Source organism: Nicotiana tabacum, chromosome 8 (assembly GCF_000715075.1).
Source record: "Nicotiana tabacum cultivar K326 chromosome 8, ASM71507v2, whole genome shotgun sequence".
In the NCBI taxonomy this organism is placed as follows: domain Eukaryota; kingdom Viridiplantae; phylum Streptophyta; class Magnoliopsida; order Solanales; family Solanaceae; genus Nicotiana; species Nicotiana tabacum.
In genome coordinates, this window is record NC_134087.1 from 126,320,681 (window position 1) to 126,340,693 (window position 20,013).

Sequence of the window (20,013 nt, forward strand, 5' to 3'; positions counted from 1 at the left end):
GGTCTGAGCCACAACTCCCTGCTGAACTAACCCAACTTGCTGTGCTGCTGGAGTTTGAAACTGGGAAGCCATCTGCTCCGGAGTGCGAGTAGCAGGAGTCTGGGCTCCTCCTCCAGCTTGAGAGACGGCTGGTTCTATAGGAAGTAAGCCTGCCTAGGCGACACTCTCCATAAGGCCCACTAGACGAGCCAGAGCATCATGAAGTACCGGAGTGGTGATGAACCCTTCTGAGACCTGAGCTGGTCCTGCTGGAATGGTCTGGGCTGGAACCTCGTCGTCAAACTAAACCTGAGGCTCTGCCGCTGGTGCTGCTGCTCTAGCTCTGCGCTGAGCTTTGCCTCTGCCTCGGACCCTAGCACACCCTCGGCCTCTGCCCCTCGTAGGAGCTGCTACTAGGGGCTCGGGCTGTTGGCCAGCTGATGAAGCAGTACGTGTTCTCACCATCTGCGAAAGAACAGAGTGGAAGTTCAATTAGCATTGAGAAATCAAGTCGCACGACAGGAAAGAGTAGATGTGAAGTTTTCCTAAACTCTATATCCTCTGGGGGATAAACACAGACGTCTCCATACCGATCCCTTAGACTCTACTAAGCTGGTCCGTGAATTGTGAGACCTAAGAAACCTAGAGCTCTGATACCAACTTATCACGACCCAGATTTTCCACCCTCGAGAGTTATGACGGCGCCTACTCGTGAAACCTAGGCAAGCCGAGTGTTACAGATTTTATTACCCTTTTTCCTTAACCTTTTAACAATTTCAAATTAACATGTGATCAATAGCGGAATAATAGTAATAATAAAAGAAATACGGAAGACGAAATCTGATAATTTAACTAATACTAATACGAAAATTCAAAATACAACTCTACCCAGAACTGGTGTCACAATGTCACGGACCATCTGCGAATACTACAAACAATGGTCTGAATAGAAAAATACAAGTCTGTCTTTGAAATAAATAAAAACATAATGGAAAGGATAGAAGGGGACGCCAAGGCCTGCGGACGTCTGCAGGACTACATCGGTTCTCCGCTAGACTGAAGGCAGCAACCTCGCTATGGTCCAAAAGCTCCAGTACCGGGATCTGCACATAATGTAGAGTGTAGTATCAGCACAATCGACCACATGTGTTGGTAAGTGTCGAGCCTAACCTCGGCGAAGTAGTGACGAGGCTAGGAAAAGACTACCAAATAAACTTGTGCAGTTAAATAATATACGGCAAATAGTAATAATAGAAACTAGCAGTTAAAGATGGGAAGGGGGAACATGTTGTGGGGAATATCAAGTACTAACAGAATTTCAGTAGAAAAGTATAAAGAACATCATAAATTTCATATAAGTAAGAATAAGAAAGACAGCAACGAATCAATATTCACTTTTATTCTTTCTTGTTGCGGCATGCAACCCGATCTTAATCATATAATACTGTTGTAGCGTGCAATCCGATCTCAATCATATAATATTGTTACGGCGTGCAACCCGATCCCAAATCATATAATGATGTTATGGGATGCAACCCGACCCCACCTGTCTTTCCTTATTACTGCTTGTTGCGGCGTGCGACCCGATCCCATATAATTTTGTTGCGGCGTGCAACCCGATTCCCATATACAAATCAACACCAATCACAAAAGAATCCCGGCAAGGGAACAATAGCATAACAATAATATCCCAGCAAGAAAAATAATATCTAAGCAATAACATCCCGGCAAGGGAAATAATATCATAAACGATAACGTCCTAGCAAGGGAAACAATATCATAAATAATTACATCCCGACAAGGGAATCAACAATATACTCCCTCCGTTTCAATTTATGTGAACCTATTTGACTGGGCACGAAGTTTAAGAAAAGAGAAAAGATTTTTAAACTTGTGGTGTAAAATGAAGCACATATATTTTGTGTGGCTATAAATCATTGTATAAAGGTAATTGTTTCCAAATAGGGAAAGAGGTCATTTTTTTTGCACGGACTAAAAAGGAATTAGGTTCACATAAATTGAAACGCAGGGAGTATCTCATATCGTTTCGACAATCATTTCACAACCTAAGTCTCAACTTGAGCCAATACTCGACAATGGTCAATTACCAAGAATAGTTTCACAAGCCTTGTTCAATATTTAAAATCATTATATAAAGCATGGACAATACATAACGGAATCATAACAATTATAGTATAAGACTCACAGGCATGCTTGACACCCACGTATAGATACTCGTCACCACACTCATACGTCGCACTCAACACTTAACACATAGCAATTAAGACCACAACTCTTATTCCCTCAAACTAAGGTTAGACCAAACACTTACATCAATGTCACGAACACAATCAAGCCTCAACTATCGCTTTACCTCTCGATTCCACTTCCAATTCGCTTGTATCTAGTCACAATATACTTAATAACATTAATATATGCTAATTAAACCAATTCTAATGCATGAAAATAGATTTCCCATTGTTTTTCCCAAAAAGTCAAAAATCAACCTCGGGCCCGCTTGGTCAAAACTCGAAGTTTGAACCAAAACCCGATCTCCCACGAACTCAAATATATAATTTGTTTTGAAATCGGACCTCAAATCGATGTCCAAATTCCCAAAATTTGAAAATCCTAAATTTTACCTAAAATCACCCAATTTCCCATGAAAAACCCTTGATTTTGAAATGAAATCATGTAAAAAGATGGATTAGATTGAAAGAAATGAGTTAGAAATGACTTACAAATGATGTGGAGAAGAACCTTTCTTTGGAAAATCACCCAAGATGTTTTAGGGTTTGAAAAATGAGAAGAATCCCGTCAAAATCCCACTTAATAGGTCTCAGTTGTCGCAATTGCGACCAGGGGTTCGCAATTGCGAACCCTATCAGCTTCGCATTTGCAAAGGAATAGTCGCATTTGCGACCCCTGTCCCTTTCGCATTTGCGACCAAAATGTCGCATTTGCGAGAATGGCCTGCCCAGACTTGGTTCGTAATTGCGACGCCCGGGTCGCATTTTCCAAGCCTGAGAACTTCGTATTTGCGAAGCCTGATCTCGCAATTTCCTAAGTCAAATTCACCCCGTAGCTTATCCAAAACTCATCCGAGCCCTCGGGCCTCCAAACCAAACATGCACACAAAACATCATACGGACTTGTTCGTGCGATCAAATCATTAAAATAACATCAGCAACTATGAATTAAACCTCAAATTCATGAAATTCCTTAAGAACATCAAAATTTCCATTTTCTCAAATAAAGGTTCGATTTATACCAGATGAACTCCGATTCTTACCAAACTTCACAGATTCGACTAAATTATTATTTTAAACCTGTACCGGGCTTCGGAACCAATATACGGGCCCGATACCATCAAAAAAATGCATCATTTCACTTCTAAAAGCCTTTATATTTTCTAGCAAACAATTTTCTTTAAAAAAAATTCTCGGGCTTGGGATTTCGGAAGTTGATTCCAGGCATACGTCCAAGTCCCATATTTTACTACGGACCCTATGAGACAATCGAATCACGGGTCTGTTTACCGATAATGTTGACCAAAGTCAATTTTAATCAAATTTAAAGGCTAATTTCCTTATTTTACTTAAATTTCACCTAAAAGCTTTCTGAAAACGCACCCGAATTGTGCACGCAATTCGAGGTGAGACAAAAAGATGTTTTTAAGGCCTCTGGACACAGCTTTAATTTTTAAAACAAGAGATGACCTTTCGGGTCATCACAAAAGAGTAATCCCGAAATTACCGAATTGCATAAACCGAAAAAATTCTTTCATAATGTACCAAACCAGCCGATGAATATCCCTAAAAAGTGAAGAAAACTGCTTAGGTTTGTGAGACTTTAAGAGCAAAGCCAAATCAAATGCAGGCTTAAGTGAAAGAAAGATATATGCTGTAACAATAAATAAGTTGGTCCTCAAACACAAATGAGATGCAACAACATACTTCAACTCTAAAGTGCCTATTTAGATATATATAATTAGTTTGAGATATTATAATCTTGTATTACATTACATTACTGTTTTGCTAGTAAAGTCCGAATGAGATTCTTTTTCAAAAATTGGATGATTTCCTAGAAGATAGTTGACGTAATCAGCTCTTGAAGGAATGCAGCTCTCTGCCTCTTCTCTTCAGAATCCTCTTCCACTGCTGGATTAGATACGAGCAGCTTCCTGCTGCAGAAGAGAACAGATTCTACTGTTAACTTAGCACCAGTTCCTTATAACCATTTTATTTTAGTATTGACAGTGCATTAATATTGCTCCAAAATGATGTCGCACCCGTGAGCGACATTCCCGGAGAGTCCAGGCAACATAGTTCTAAGTTATTCGCCATATTGCTTATTAAAATGAAGTTATCTGCCTGATTGTCTATACAATCCTTGCACCGTCAGTGCGAAAAAAAATTCCCTTTTGGCGGGAGTGTGGCAGGTTAGTGATGACAAAGGGGAGAAAAAGAAATATCAAAGACATGTACAACCACAGCTGTTGACACTCGTTAGTACCTCAGCGTTCTCTAGAGTATGTATGCTACTGTTCAAAATAAGCAATTTAGGGAACAACTATAGTTTTGTTTATAAGATGGAAGCATATACTACTCGCATGAACTGTCTGATTGTTCAATCTCAGTGTCAGTGCATACACAAAAGTTGGCCCTAAATATTGGAATCATTATTCATCTAGGCAAACAAACAGAGATTTCTCTGAATTCTGATTCTTATCCCCAAATGCAGAGAGAGAATTCTAATACATATGTACGACAAACGAACTCAACACTAGCAAAGAGAGGAAGCCCAAGTTTTTTAGCTGATGAATCACCAAAAGCAATAGCTGAACACAAAAACTTAATAGGATATATAGCTTGGCTTTGGGTTGAGAAAAGCGAGGGTGGATTTTATTGTTGGTTATAGTGACAACGAATACAAAAATTGAAAAAGGTACAAACTGAAATTTCACACTTACTCAGGTATTAACTTTCAGGTTTAGCATTTACTCCATTTTCGTTTTATGAGGAAACTTGCATGTAAAAAAAGAGAACGAACGAATAAATAACTTATATACAGGTATATCAAAAGAAAGTTGATGAGACTAGTACCTTTCTATTTCAGAAACAGAAGACTTGTCTTGGCACCTGCTTTCGGTATCAGTAGGAGGTACATTGCAGAGAAATGGCAATAGAAGTGGATCAGAAGCAGGTTCGTGCCCTTTGTACCGACCAACCCCGGAATTTATCTCAAAATACGAAGTTATATCTTGAAGATCCTTCCCAATCATAGCAGTGGCATTATCCCAGTAGCCAGATTTTAGGTATTTTCTCCTTCTCTGGAAATGAGGTAGGGAGCAGGGTTAATTGATATCTTTTATAGTCAAAACTATATATTTGAAAGGTGAAATATGTTTACCTTAACTGACTGTGCATGTTGTACAGAAAAATGTACAATAGGATCTTTTCCCAAACTTGCAGCACATATGGGACAGACCTGGAATTAGAAACGTCAAGTAGATTGATCAATTCATACAGATCTTCAGTACAAATGCATAGAAAAGATTGAAAAGTTTATAGTAGTGCAGTCTTACACTTCATTTTGCATATAACATAAGAGAAATATATGTTAAAAGGATGTAATGTAAGGAAGCATCACTTGACATTACCGCGTTTTTTAAGTCGAAACAATGCTCATCTTGCAAATGGTAGCAAAGCATTGGCACTTCAATTTCGACATAACAGAAAGGGCAAGGGAACCAAGTCCTAACATCTTCTTCTCCTTCATTGTTCACATTCAAGTGAGAATCTGTTTAATTTCCAAAACAAAGAATCATAAGGTTTGAAGTTTAGGAAATAAAATACATCATCACCAATCTAGTCTAGTATAAATAAGTGAAGTAGCATGTCTTTATCCCCAAGGTTATGCGTTTCAAGTATTAATCTTTCCCAAGTCCAAAAAAGAAACTCTGGCATATGATCCCTCCTTGCAAGTCTTGACTTAATTTGTCATCCAAGTTTTCACCCCTAAGGGCAGCCCGGTGCACTAAGTTCCCGCTATGCGCGAGGTCCGGGGAAGGCCTTACCAATGGAAATACTACCAAATGGATAGAAGATGAAAGCCAGAGGTTCCATCTTCAAAACTTCCAATTTCCTAAACAACCCTTCACATCCTAACCTCAGTCACCCCCCCCCCCCCACCAACTAATAAAGATAGTAATAAAGAAAGTTTCCTAAGGTAGTAACAGACAATGGTCAATGGTACATCCATTTAGTGGTGTTTTCTCAAACTGATAAACCAGCTGAAAATGTAATTACATGATAAACAAGAAGAATAGATGCATTACTATATCTGCATCTCAAATGCTAACACTAGGAGAAACACAAATACACAATAATGAAAGTAAGAACACCATCCAAGAAAGTAACAAATACAAAAGCAAGTTAAAATAGGAAAAATAATAGAATATGAAGATGATACTCCTAACTTACAATAGGTAATTTACCAGTTAGTCGAAAAGCCATGCCAAAGTGGAAGGAAAAAGCATACTACTATATATCTATTCAACCCAAAAGCCTAACTTAGCATTTAAACTCCCAAAGACAGATACCTAAAATGCCTCCCACAACATTATTTGAGGTAGAAAAATAAAAGAGAAGTAACAGTGCAAGAATAGTACTACTTCACAAGACAAAAGCATGTGATGCAATTGATATTTACCAGAATTGATTAAATAAGTAGATTGGACAGCAGAAATATTCTTGCTCGAGTTTACTCTTGATCTCCAAAAGTCCACATCCATTGTCCACTTCTTTTCTATCTCAATATAGTTTGGACAGTAAAAAAAAATATGGTCAGCTTGTTGTTCTTGTACAAGCAAAACAAGGAAAGAACAATTTGGTTTATATAGAATCTTCAGATGGTACCTAAAACCCCACAAACAAAAGGTTTTAAGATCTAAGTAAAGGAAGAAAGTAGTGAGTGGTTGCTGATGATGTTCCTAGCTTCTACTAGTACTATAACTTTTAAGTTGATGGGATGTTGTGTTGTACTAATTTGTAATTTAGTGCTCAAAAGTTAACATAGGAAGGACAGTGGGAAACTTTTCTGACACTCAAAAGCTGGATAATAGAGCTATTGACATGTGACCCTAAGCTATAGTAAAATAAAGTTCTTTCTTTTCACTGAAAAATTCCCTGGAAATGGCAGTTTCCTCTCCAGTTAAGTATTCTGCTCCGTTTGTTTGACTTGCTACATTAAAATTGACTAGTTCTCAAATACTTTGAATTTTGATGATGTAGTTTTACTAGTCCATTACTCAAATACTTGCTTAATTATTCGAAATTACCTATAGAAGATATTTTTCTTTTGTTTGTAATAGTAAAGTTTCTCAACTATGCTTATAGCACTCAGAAAATTTGGCTTCAACCTTCGAGTAGACTTTGCAAGATCAACAACCATAGTTGCATGGAGCACGGTAGAGTTTCTCGGTATTTCTCAAATTGATTGCCAAATAGCTATTTTACCCTCTAAATTATTAATTTTTATCTTCTTTTTTACTTTTTAAAAACTTTTTAATATTATGATTTTTTCTTTTTAATTTATATTATGGACTTACCTATAGAATAAATAAATTTTAATTATAAATTAAAAAAATTAAAATAGTATTTAAGCATATATAACATTGGAATAATAAAATATTGAGTATAGTAGAAAGTTAATTAGAATAATTTGTTCGTAATAATAATTTTGATTTTAACAAAAAAATTCAAAAATTTATTTACACAATTGAGAATGAAAGAAAATTAATGTTTTAAAATACATATTCCAGCACGTATTATAGAAAATAATTATTTAAAATAATATACATTATATATTCTTGAAAATTATGCTCAAGTCTATTATTATTTCAACATTATATATGATTTTTATTTTATAAAAAAATTCATTTGTTCTATAGGTAAGTACATAATATCAAATATCTATTTTTAGAAGGTAAAATAGGTATTTGACAATCAAAATTTTGAGAAATCTGGTTGAGTGACCTTTTGAGTGCTATAGACATAGTTAAGTGACTTTTCTGTTACAAACGAAAGAAAAAAGACTGGACTTGATAATTTTAGACATAGTTAAGTGACTTTTCTAGTTTGACTTAACACAAAGTTTAAGAAAAAAAAAAGAATTTGAAACATGTGATCCTAAAATCTTAAGGAATAAAATTTTGTGGTACCATGATATTTTGTGGCTATAAAAACTTCTCATTAAGAGTAAATGGGTAAAATAAAAAATTTAAAGTTAAATTATTTCCAAATATATAAATGTGTCAATTTTTTTAAACACACTATTAAGGAAATTGTGTATAAAAAAGGCACTCAAGTTGTAGTTGTATTGGAAAATAGTTTAGTTTTTTTTTAAATTAATGTATATATATTAAGATATAATTTTGCCACTAGTCGTTTTTTAATTTATTTCTTTTTTAAAACACTTATTACTAAAATGTTAAAGAATTTTTAAAGGTTTTCACCTGAGTAAAAGATAAACAATTTAATTTTGAATGGACACCTTCATTTGTTAATGAACATGCTTTTGTATAAGTCAAAATCTGCCCCAAAAGAATTTAACATGAAGTGGTGTTATGAAAAATGATGTGGCCGAGATCGACTAGTAAATAGTGGGCTCGTAGTCGGGCAGTTAATAACGGTTGAGGTCAAATATCAAGAACAGAGCACTAATGGCTAGTTTTTGTACTAGGATATTTAATAGAATATTCCATTAAATATTCTCTGTACTTGTATTTTTAGGGTAAACCGGGGATATGTCTCATATAAATAGAAAAAGAGATAAGGGGAGAGGGCATGTAATATTCATTTGATAAGGACACTTTTTGAGAAGAAGGCTCTCTCGCTATATAAGATACCAACACTACCTTTTTACTAAGATTCTACCATTCGTTATTTTATACTTTTCCAACAGATCCGAAAACAGTTCCATTATTTTAGGATTTGTCTCTCACTCATCATCGTCAGAAAGAAAAATTATTCATCCCATTCAATATTGGGTAAATCATTGTCCTTATTTACATTAATATTTACGATTATTTATTGCTTGATATTCTTCTATCATTGCACAAATATCTGGGAATATTAAATGCCCACTGTATTTAACAGAGGAAGGACAGTGGGAAACTTTTCTGACACTCCAAAGCTGGATAATAGAGCTATTGACATGTGACCCTATAGCTATAGTAAAATAAAGTTCTTTCTTTTCACTGAAAAATTCCCTGGAAATGGCAGTTTCCTCTCCAGTTAAGTATTCTGCTCCGTTTGTTTGACTTGCTACATTAAAATTGACTAGTTCTCAAATACTTTGAATTTTGATAATGTAGTTTTAGTAGTCCATTACTCAAATACTCGCTTAATTATTCAAAATTACCTATCGAAGATATTTTTCTTTTTTTGTAATAGTAAAGTCTCTCAACTATGTTTATAGCACTCAGAAAATTTGGCTTCAACCTTCGAGTAGACTTTGCAAGATCAACAACCATAGTTGCATGGAGCACGGTAGAGTTTCTCGGTATTTCTCAAATTGATTGCCAAATAGCTATTTTACCCTCTAAATTATTAATTTTTATCTTCTTTTTTACTTTTTAAAAACTTTTTAATATTATGATTTTTTCTTTTTAATTTATATTATGGACTTACCTATAGAATAAATAAGTTTTAATTATAAATTAAAAAATAAAATAGTGTTTAAGCATATAATGCTGGAATAATAAAATATTGAGCATAATAAACAATTAATTGGAACAATTTATTCATAATAATAATTTTGGCTTAACAACAAAAACTCAAAAAATTATTTGCATAACTGAGAATGAAAGAAAAATAAAGGTTTTATGCACGTAATATAAAAATAATTATTTAAAATAAAAATATTTTTATAATATACATTATATATTCTTGAAAATTATGTTGAATTCTATTATTATTCCAACATTATATAAGCTAGAAAACTAATTCTTTTCTTTTTTATTTTATAGATAAACTTTATTTGTTCTATAGGTAAGTACATAATGTCAATACCTATTTTTAGAGGGTAAAATAGGTATTTGACAATCCAAATTTTGAGAAATCTGGCTGAATGACCTTCTGAGTGCTATAGACATAGTTAAGTGACTTTTCTGTTACAAACGAAAGAAAAAAGACTTGACTTGATAATTTCAGATAGTTGAGTCACCATTTTTAAGTAATAAACCTTAGTTTGACTTGACACAAAGTTTAAGGAAAAAAAAGAATTTGCAACATGCGATTCTAAAAGCTTAAAGAACAAAAGTTTTGTGGTACCATAACATTTTTGTGGCTATAAAAGTTTCTCATTAAGATAAAGTGGATAAAATAAAAAGTTTAAAATTAAATTGTTTCAAATATACAAATGTGACATTCTTTTTTAACACATTATTAAGGAAAGTGTGTATAAAAAAGGCACTCAAGTCGTAGTTGTCTTGGAAAATAGTATAGTTTTTTTTTAACATTAATGTATATATATTAAGATATAATTTTGCCACTAGTCGTTTTTTAATTTATTTCTTTTTAAAAAAAACACTTATTACTAAAATCTTAAAGAATTTTTAAAGGTTTTCACCTGAGTAAAAGATAAACAATTTAATTCGAATGGACACCTTTATTTGTTAATGAAAATGCTTTTGTATAGGTCAAAATCTGCCCCCAAGGGAATTTAGCATGAAGTGGTGTTATGAAAAATGATGTGGCCAAGGTCGACTAGTAAAAAGTGAGGCTCGTAGCCGGGCGGTCAATAACGATCGAGGTCAAGTATGAAGAACAGAGCACTAACTGCTAGTTTTTGTAATAGGATACTTAAGAGAACTTTTAGGGTTGATTGGGGATATGTCCCATATAAATAGAAAAAGAGATAAGGGGAGAGACGACATGTAATATTCATTTGATAAGAGCACTTTTTGAGAAGAAGACTCTCTCTCTCTAGAAAAGAGATAAACATTACCTTTTTAATAAGATTCTACCATCCGTGATTCCATACTTTTCCATCAGATCCGAGAATAGTTACAATATTTTAGGATTTGTCTGTCACTCATTACCGTTAGAAAGAAGAATCATCCACCTCATTCAATATTGGGTGAATCATTCTCCTTATTTACATTAATGTCATTTACAGTTATTTATTGCTTGATATTCTTCTATCCTTACTCAAATCTCTTGGAATATTAAATGTACACTGTATTTAATTCCCCACCAACACTATATTACGTTACTCATATTAACTAGTCTAAATCTAGAAGTATTATTATTGACTAGATTTAAACCCTTATTACACAAAATTAATTAGTTTAACCGAAGGTTTACACTTTTTGGTCAAATAATTTGATGTCATCTGTAGAGACTCCCTCGTTAAATTTTTAGTTTCTTCTAGATCTATAACTATCACGGGTTGCAAAAAAACAGAGAACAAAGCTCATTTTTCCTTGTACACACAGATTTGACATGAGAGGTAACTGAGAATAAAGAATGAGGGTAGTGGCCGACCTCACCACCAATCTTTTAAACACCATCAATGAGGTTTCTGAGATAGAAGACGAGGACATAATGCCTAATGTCTCTCCCAGGCGAGGCGGGTCGCCTCTCCCTCACGGCAGTATCGCAACGTCCCACGGGGAGCTTCCACGTCCACAACAAAAGAGACGCCACCAGCACTGAAGAAGCTCCTTGAGACTTGGCTAGCTAACACGGTAACCAGCATCCTCAACAAGCCCGCCCATGAGGCAGTCAGAGAAAACGCAAGGACTTGCATTACACCGACAACGGCCGAGCAGCATGGCCCTTTCCCTTCAGTAACAGGTATTACTCACACTGTTAATAATTCATATGACGACACCCTCACAGCCATTTTGAAAAGGATAGAGGAAATGAAAAACGAGAATAAAGTGCTTCATTACCAAATGAGAGAGCACCAAGAAAGAGTTGATAAAATACCGGGCGCCCCGAAACTCTTGTAAAAAAAGAGATGCTGGTCGGTTTGTCGAACAACCATACAGTGATGAAGCCACCCTACATGCCACACCAAACACCATCAAAATGCCATCCTATTTGAAAATATATGATGGTACAACTAATCATGAAGATCATATGACTCACTATGTCACCACTGTAAAAAGAAATGACCTCGCCAAGGAACAAGTATCCTCCATCTTGTTGAAAATGTTCGGCGAGACCCTTACCGGAGGAGCATTAACAAGGTATTCATATCTGTCGGCGCGTTCCATCGAAACATTTGAAGAAATGGCCGACAAGTTCGTAACAGCCCATGCTGGGGCAAAAAAGGCGAAGGCAAGAGTGAACGACATATTCGTCATCAAACAATCGCTCGGAGAGGGACTAAGGGACTTCCTCACTCGATTCAACCAAGTAAGGATGACATTACCAAATATATCGGAAGGAATAGTCGTAGCAGCTTTCCAAAACAGGCTGAGCAGGAATGGCTCAAGGGAAACCAGAAAGTTATTAAGTCGGCTTATGAAATATCCTCCAACCACTTGGGATGAAATACATAATGCTTACTGTGCCGAGGTCCATGCAGACGAGGATAACCTAAATGGGCTGATCCATCATATGACCTCGGTACAGGCCGAGTCCATAAAGGATCAAAGAAACGATATCAGGAGGGACCTCGGAGCTCCACGACCTTACCAAGAACGGCATCAACCATATATTAGAAGCGCCATCATGCCCCCCTCTCGCCATGAAGAGGGCCCACCTAGACCAAGGACAAGGACTCATCGGAACGAGAGAGGTATGCCCCCTTTGTTATCCACTCACAATTTTTGTGTGTCACCCTCAGAAATAGTCTACGCATTGGAGAAGCTCGGATCAAAAGTAAAGTGGCCACAAATGATGAGGTTAAATCCAAGCACCAGAAAGTCAGACGCCCTCTGCGAGTTCCACCAAGAGCGAGGTCAAAAAACTGAGGAGTGCATCTAAGGTAGGAGGTCGTACACATGCTTCGCCAAGGATACCTCAAAGAATTGCTGAGCGATCGGGGGATTTTTGTTGTTAAAAGTGAAAAGAGAAATATCCCCCAACCACTTGGGACCCGCATCATTTAAATGATCATTAGGGGTGGCGATGACGCTTCAATCAATAGCGTAAATTTCACCACAACACACAAGCTTAAAGGTCGATCACACACGAACGGTATGACGAACTCGAAGAAAGTATCATCTTCGATAATTCAGATACCCACAATTTGGTTTTCCCTCAATATTATGCCCTTGTTATCACTTTACGAATGTTAGATATGGATGTGAGACGCCTTATGGTGGACGATGGAAGTGGCGCGTGCATTATCCACCCTCGAGTACTTGCACAAATAAAACTCGAGGATAAAATAGTGTCGCGTTGCATCACACTAACAGGTTTTAACAATGCAGTTGAACGAACATCTGGGGAAATCACACTCCATGTCCTGGCCAGCGGCGTCACTCTGGAAAACACATTCCACATCATGGACCAGGACACGGTGTACAACGCCATAATAGGTTGATCCTGGATACACGCCATGAGGGTCATCCCCTCCAACTTGTACCAACTTATCAAATTTCCAACCCTATGGAGAATATTCAGTATACGAGGAGAACAGCGCACATCTCGAGAATGCTACCGCATCGCCCTGGTATGTATAACCACCCAATAAATGAAGTGCAAAGCAAAAGAGGAATAGTAATTAACAGGGCCGAGGTCGAGCCGCGATGAAAGAGAAGATATTATCAGAGATCCCAAAATAGTAGAGGCCGCAGAATCGATCATAGAAGACTTCGACCCCGTCCAACTCGACGACAACGACCACAACAAGAAAGCCTACATTGGCTGCAAGCTTCAAGAACCAGGTAAATTCCGTCAATTCTTAATTGCTAAAGCGGACTTGTTTGCTTTTAGCCACGCAGATATGTCAGGTATCCCGAAGAAAATTGCTACACACAAGTTGAACATCGATCCATTCCACCTCCGGTGAGGCAGGTTATGCGGAAGTTCAATTCCTCAATAAACGATAAAGTGCGCGAGGAGGTTGAAAAACTACTGGAAAATGGCTCCATTAAGGAGTCAAAATACCCCCAGTGGGACGCCAACGTGGTCATGGTGAAAAAGAAAAACGGGAAGTGGCGAATGTGCATAGATTTTACTGATTTAAACAAAACATGCCCCAAAGATTCATTCTCATTAACTCATATCGACTAGCTCATCGATGCAACAGCCGAGCATGAATTGCTAAGTTTCTTAGACACCTTCTCAGGCTACAGTCAGATCCTCATGAAAGAAGAGGATCATGAGACAACGACCTTCATCACCCATGAAGGACTGTACTGCTACAGAGTTATGCCTTTCGGACTGAAAAACGCAGGGGCGACATACCAAAGGTTGGTGACCAAAATGTTCAAGGATCAACTCGGCAAGACTATGGAAGTCTACATCGACGACATGCTAGTCAAGTCCAAAAGGAGAGAAGACCACACCGACCACTTGAAACCCCGAAAAGTGTGCATTCAGCATGACCTCAGAAAACTTCTTGGGTTTCCTAGTGTCGCAACGAGGCATCGAGGTCAACCCTGACCAAATCAAAGCCATAGAAGGAATACCCTAGCACTTAACTACCAAAGAACAGGTTCAGAGGCTAATTGGCCGTGTCACCGCCCTGTCAAGATTCATTTCGTGATCATCCGACATATTCCATAAGTTTTCGGTGTAATTAAAAAGGATAACGGCCTCTAATGGACCTCCGAGTGCGCCCAATCCTTGAGGGAGTTAAAGTCTTACTTGTCATCACCGTCGCTGCTTTCCAAATCGAAACCCGATGAGCGCCTCCTTATCTACCTCGCTGTATCCGAAGTAGCGGTGAGTGAGGTCCTGGTCCGAGAAGATAAAGGTATGCAATATCCTATCTACTACATTAGCAAAATATTAGTCGACGCCGAGACTAGGTACCCCCACCCCGAAAAACTGGCCCTGGCCTTGGTCATAGCTTCACGAAAGCTTAGACCCTACTTCCAGTGCCACCCCATCTCGGTAGTCACCACTTTCCCCTTGAGAAGTATTTTGTATAAGCCCGAGCTATTGGGAAGGTTAGCCAAATGGGCCATAGAATTAAACGAGCAGGAAATCACATATTAACCACGAATGGCGATAAAATCACAAGTCCTTGCCGACTTCCTCGCCGACTTCAGCGCAAAAATAATGCCCGAAGTTGAAAAAGTAGCCACCCACGCTTCTCCATAGACACAACATCTATTGATTTTCTACACTGACGATGCTTCCAACGTGTCTGGGTCCAGATTGGGACTTGTACTCGAAGTCCCGATGTGTGAAGTGATTTGCATGTCCATAAGGTGGCCGGACATGACTAACAACGAGGCCGACTATGAGGCCGTGATTGTAGGATTAAGGCTAGCACTCAAGTACAGGGTGAAACGGGTTAGACTACGCACCGATTCTCAGCTCGTCGTCAACCAAGTCATAGGGACTTTCTAGATCAAAGAGCAAAGGCTACAAAAATACCAGGTCGATATCCACAAATTGCTGCCTGAGTTTGATGAATGTCAGCTCGACCAGATTCCTCGAGCACAAAACATCGAAGCAGACGGCCTCGCCAAATTAGCAGTAGCCACTTAAAACATAATTGAAGAAGGAAGCGTGGTTACTCTCCTCCACTCATCGATAGATCAAATTGAGGTAAGGACCATAAATTTAACTTGGGACTAGCGCAACCATATTATTACATACTTGCAGGATGGCGTACTCCCAGGTGATAAAAAAAAAGCCAAGAGAACTTCGGATGCAAGCAGCCAGGTACAGTATCATTCATAATGACCTATACTAAAGGACATATGGTGGTCCCCTGGCGAAATGCCTAGGCCTGAATCAGGCATGATGCATCCTCAAAGAAGTCCACGAGGGCCACTGCGGAGCTCATTCCGGCAATCAAGCTCTGTTTAGATGTCTCATGCGGGCAGGTTACTACTAGCCCACCATGAAAAAAAATCCGCAGACTTCATGAAAAAATGCAAGAAATGCCAAAAATATGCCCCAATGATCCACCAAGCGGGCGAGCACCTCCACTCAGTCACTTCCTCTTGGCCGTTCATCAAATAGGGAATGGACATCATCGGCCCCCTCCCCGCAGGGCGAGGTAATATACAATTCCTTTTTGTTTTAACTGACAATTTTTCTAAATGGGTGGAAGTAGGAGCATTCGCCCATATACGCAAATAACAAGTAATTGCATTTATATAGAAAAATATCGTGTGCTACTTCAGCCTCCCCAAAGAGATCAATTACGACAACGGACCCCAATTCACAGGAAAAAAGATTGTCGAATTCTTTGAAAAGTGGCATATCAAAAGAATACTCTCAACACTGTACCATCCCACGGGCAACGGGCAAGCGAAATCCTCTAATAAACCAATACTGAACATCATGAAGAAAAAGCTCGAGGATGCCTAGGGACTATGGCTTGAGTTACTACTAGAAGTACTTTGGGCCTAACGAACAACGCCAAAGACGAGCATGGGCTAGACTCCCTGCTCATTAGTCTATGGGACTGATGCAGTAATACCAATCGAAGTAGAAGAGCCCAGTTTGAGATATTCCCATGAGAGCGGGTCGAGGAACGACGAAAGCAGAAGGCAAGATCTCGACAAAGCTGAAGAACGAAGAGATATGGCCTACATAAGGATGGCCACCAAAAAGCAACAGGCAGAACGCTATTATAACAAAAAGGCAAAAGTCAGACCACTCAAAGTCGGGGACTACGTGCGCAAAGCCAAAACACAAGCAAGCAAAGACCCGTAGGAAGGTAAACTGGGAACAAATTGGGACGGCCCATACAAAATCACGGCAATATCAAACAAAGGGTCATTCCAACTAGAAACAATGGAAGGAAAACTACGACCAAAAAACTGAAATATCGCCCACCTCAAGTACTTCAACTTTTAAGGAAAAGTGTTCTCCAAGTCATACTCTTTTTTCCCTCACTTGAGTTTTTTGTCCCAATTGGGTTTTCTCAAGGAGATTTTTAATGAGGCGACAAGGGGGACACTTCAAGTTGAAGTGGAAACAGAAGAAGGCACTAGACGGTTAGTTCATTGCCCAACCTTTCAACACTTCTCCAGGTTGCCCAATGAAGGGACAAGATAGACTTGGACTAGAATGCCAACCCGAAAAAACATGTAAATTTCTTCAAGTATATAAACAAAACACAAATGCATGAAGCTGGCCCATATTTTTGCTAGAGCAACATTGCCTCAATACCTAATCGGCCCCCGGCCATAACAATACAAAAGTTACATTCGACCTTGCTCGAATTAACTCACATTCGACCTCGTTCGAATTAACTAAGTTATATTCGATCTCATTCGAATTAACTAAGTAGGGGTTATATTCGACCTCGTTCGAATCAATACCCACTCGGCCCCCAGCCACAACTAAGTTACATTCGATTTCATTTGAATTAACTAAGTACGGGTTACATTCGACCTCGTTTGAATTAACACCCGCTCAGCCCCTGACCACAATTAAGTAAAAGTTACATTCGACCTCGCTCGAACTAACTCACATTCGACCTCGTTCGAATTAACTAAGTTACACTCAACCTTGCTCGAATTAACTAAGCATAGGTTATACTCGCCCTCGTTCGAATTAACACCTAATCGGTCCTTGGTCATAATAAAATAAAAGTTACATTTGACCTCGTCCGAATCAACTAAGTTACATTCGACCTTGTTTCGAATTAACTAAATATAAGTTACATTCGACCTCATTTCGAATCAACTAAGCATAGATTACATTCAAACTCGTTCAAATTAACACCTACTGGACCCCATCCATGACCAAAAATGAGTTTTGTTTCGACCTCGTTCAACACATATAAACCATATTTGTACGACTAAAGCGACCAAACGGCAAAATAAAAGAAAGAGGCATACAAGCCCGAACAGAAGGAAAAGATTCAGGTATGAGCAACGAAAATGGCATTTCATAAAATATATTCTTTACAAAGGCTATAATAGATGTCCACAAGAAGATGTACAAAATTTACAAGTTAAAAGAAAGAGAAACAACTACTAGCCACCTAACCCAGCAGCGCCATCCATCTGACCACCTAGGTCAGTTTAACCGCCTCTCCACCAGTACCATCGCCACCGCCTTAAGGATACACATCCTCATATCAGGCATCTTGTTCAATCCTGTCCACGCCTATGTCCTCCTTGCCATCACCAGCCTCCGGCGTAGTGGGATCATAGCCACAAGTAGTCCGAGTTGAGCGCGCCTTAGCACGAGCATCCTCGAAGTCGGTCTCAAAAACTTTCCCCGTTGCCATCAAGTCCTTAAATATATCCTGTTGGGCCTTAGAGGGGATCCAGATCTCATACACATCCCGCAGAATATCAGTAAAGGAAGAAGTGCGAGAAGAGGACGGCTGAGACAATATCTAGGACTTCTCGGCCTCAAGGTCGATGACTCGTTCATTAAGGACCGAATCTTCTTTCTCCAGCTCCCCTATCCGTTTGTCAAGTCGTTCCTCTATGAGCCTTGCCATCTCCAAATCACTCGCCTGCTCTGAACGAAGAATGCGGATTATAGCCTCTGATGCCTTTACTTTCCTCAAAGCCGCCAACTGATCCGATTCCAACTTATCTAAGTCCGATGTCCTCTCGGCGAGCTCACCACCCAGAGCATCCACCTTGATTAGACTTTCTTTGAGATAGAACCTCAGCGAGATCACTTGGGCTTGGAGATCGGCACATTAGACCTCAACCCCTTTGCTCACCTCGATTTCTTCCTTTTTCTCTCTTAGAGCTCCCTCAAGGATGATGCACTTGCCGATGACTCTCATCAACTCATCATCCTTCTATTTTAACTCGTCTCGGATAGCTTGAAAGTTCCCACTCTCGCCAAACCGCCTACAGATCTCGCAGTGCATGTTGCATTATTCAGCTCTATCTTCTTGAAAATGGTTTTGCGTCTCTCCTCTCGGCGAGCACTCTCAATCTCCAAAATAATGGCCTGAAAAGAAAAAAGAAAAATATAAATGAAGAAAACCAAAGTCAATCAAAAAATAGTGCAAGGCACAAAAACTAGAAAGGTCTGAATACCTACCCTAAGGGCGAGGCCTGCTATACCCGTCGATAGGGTGGTATCATCCAACATCTTAAGGGTCCTGCCCCCACATCAGAGCAAAGAGGACCTAAGAAGGGAACCACATTCTTTGTATTCACCCCCAGCAGAGTCGCCAGAGCTGTCGCACCTCCTTTTTGCCGCGCCCGCTGGCGCGCGTGGGGAGTTTTCTCCAATTAAAGGACAGTCGAAACGGGATTTGTTTATTTGTTTCAGAGTCGCCACCTGGGAATTTTGAGGCGTCCCAAGTCACCAATTATAATCCCTGAATCGAGGAGAATATGACTCTGTTTATTTATTTTTTTCTGCGAACCAGAAATCCTGAGTAAGGAATTCTGTTAATCCGGAAGAAGGTGTTAGGCATTTCCGAATTCCGTGGTTCTAGCACGGTCGCTTAACTGTTTTTATTATTGGCTTAATCATCTTGATTTTATTAAACATATTTTTGTTACGTGATTTTTCTACCGCTTTTACTTATCGTGATTAAGGACCCTTCTTCGAATCGAATTACGCGTACGTATATTCGTGTTACAAATTAAAAAGATGCGGAATTGTGTCACGCGTACGTGTACACAATAATTTTTGATAATATACTAAGCAATCATTTTTCCGAGATTGTGTTGAATCAAGAATATTTATTTTTCTTGAATAGTGAACCGTACATCTCGGGTTTTTATGAAATTGATTTAACGCCTTTGGATAAATCCTTTTATTAAATATTCGTTCGAAATTGCGCGTACGCATAATCCGAATTTTTTTTAAAAAAAAAATATAATCAAGGTACGCGAATGTATCCCTATTTGCGCAAAAATATTTGCAACGATATTAAGGATTTTTCCACAAA

At 38.5% G+C, this 20,013-nt stretch overlaps 1 protein-coding gene across 4 annotated transcripts; it reads right to left on the bottom strand.

Annotated features, from left to right (window-relative positions):
• Window positions 1–872: 872 nt before the first annotated feature.
• Window positions 873–6,942, bottom strand: LOC107788055 (protein DEHYDRATION-INDUCED 19 homolog 5). Of its 4 annotated transcripts, none has more exons than XM_075219625.1 (5): window positions 6,694–6,942; window positions 5,642–5,781; window positions 5,392–5,469; window positions 5,085–5,311; window positions 873–1,082 (listed from the first exon to the last, which is right to left on the bottom strand). In XM_075219625.1, exons 1-5 carry the CDS (start codon window positions 6,773–6,775, stop codon window positions 1,031–1,033), a joined length of 579 nt encoding a protein of 192 aa, XP_075075726.1. In that variant the 5' UTR covers window positions 6,776–6,942; the 3' UTR covers window positions 873–1,030. The 4 variants fall into 4 exon arrangements, with proteins under 4 accessions (XP_075075726.1, XP_016465191.1, XP_016465190.1 ...); XM_016609705.2 differs by lacking the exon at window positions 873–1,082 and adding an exon at window positions 3,866–4,162 and having other exon boundaries at window positions 6,694–6,941; XM_016609704.2 differs by lacking the exon at window positions 873–1,082 and adding an exon at window positions 3,866–4,165 and having other exon boundaries at window positions 6,694–6,923.
• Between the last annotated feature and the right edge of the window lie 13,071 nt (window positions 6,943–20,013).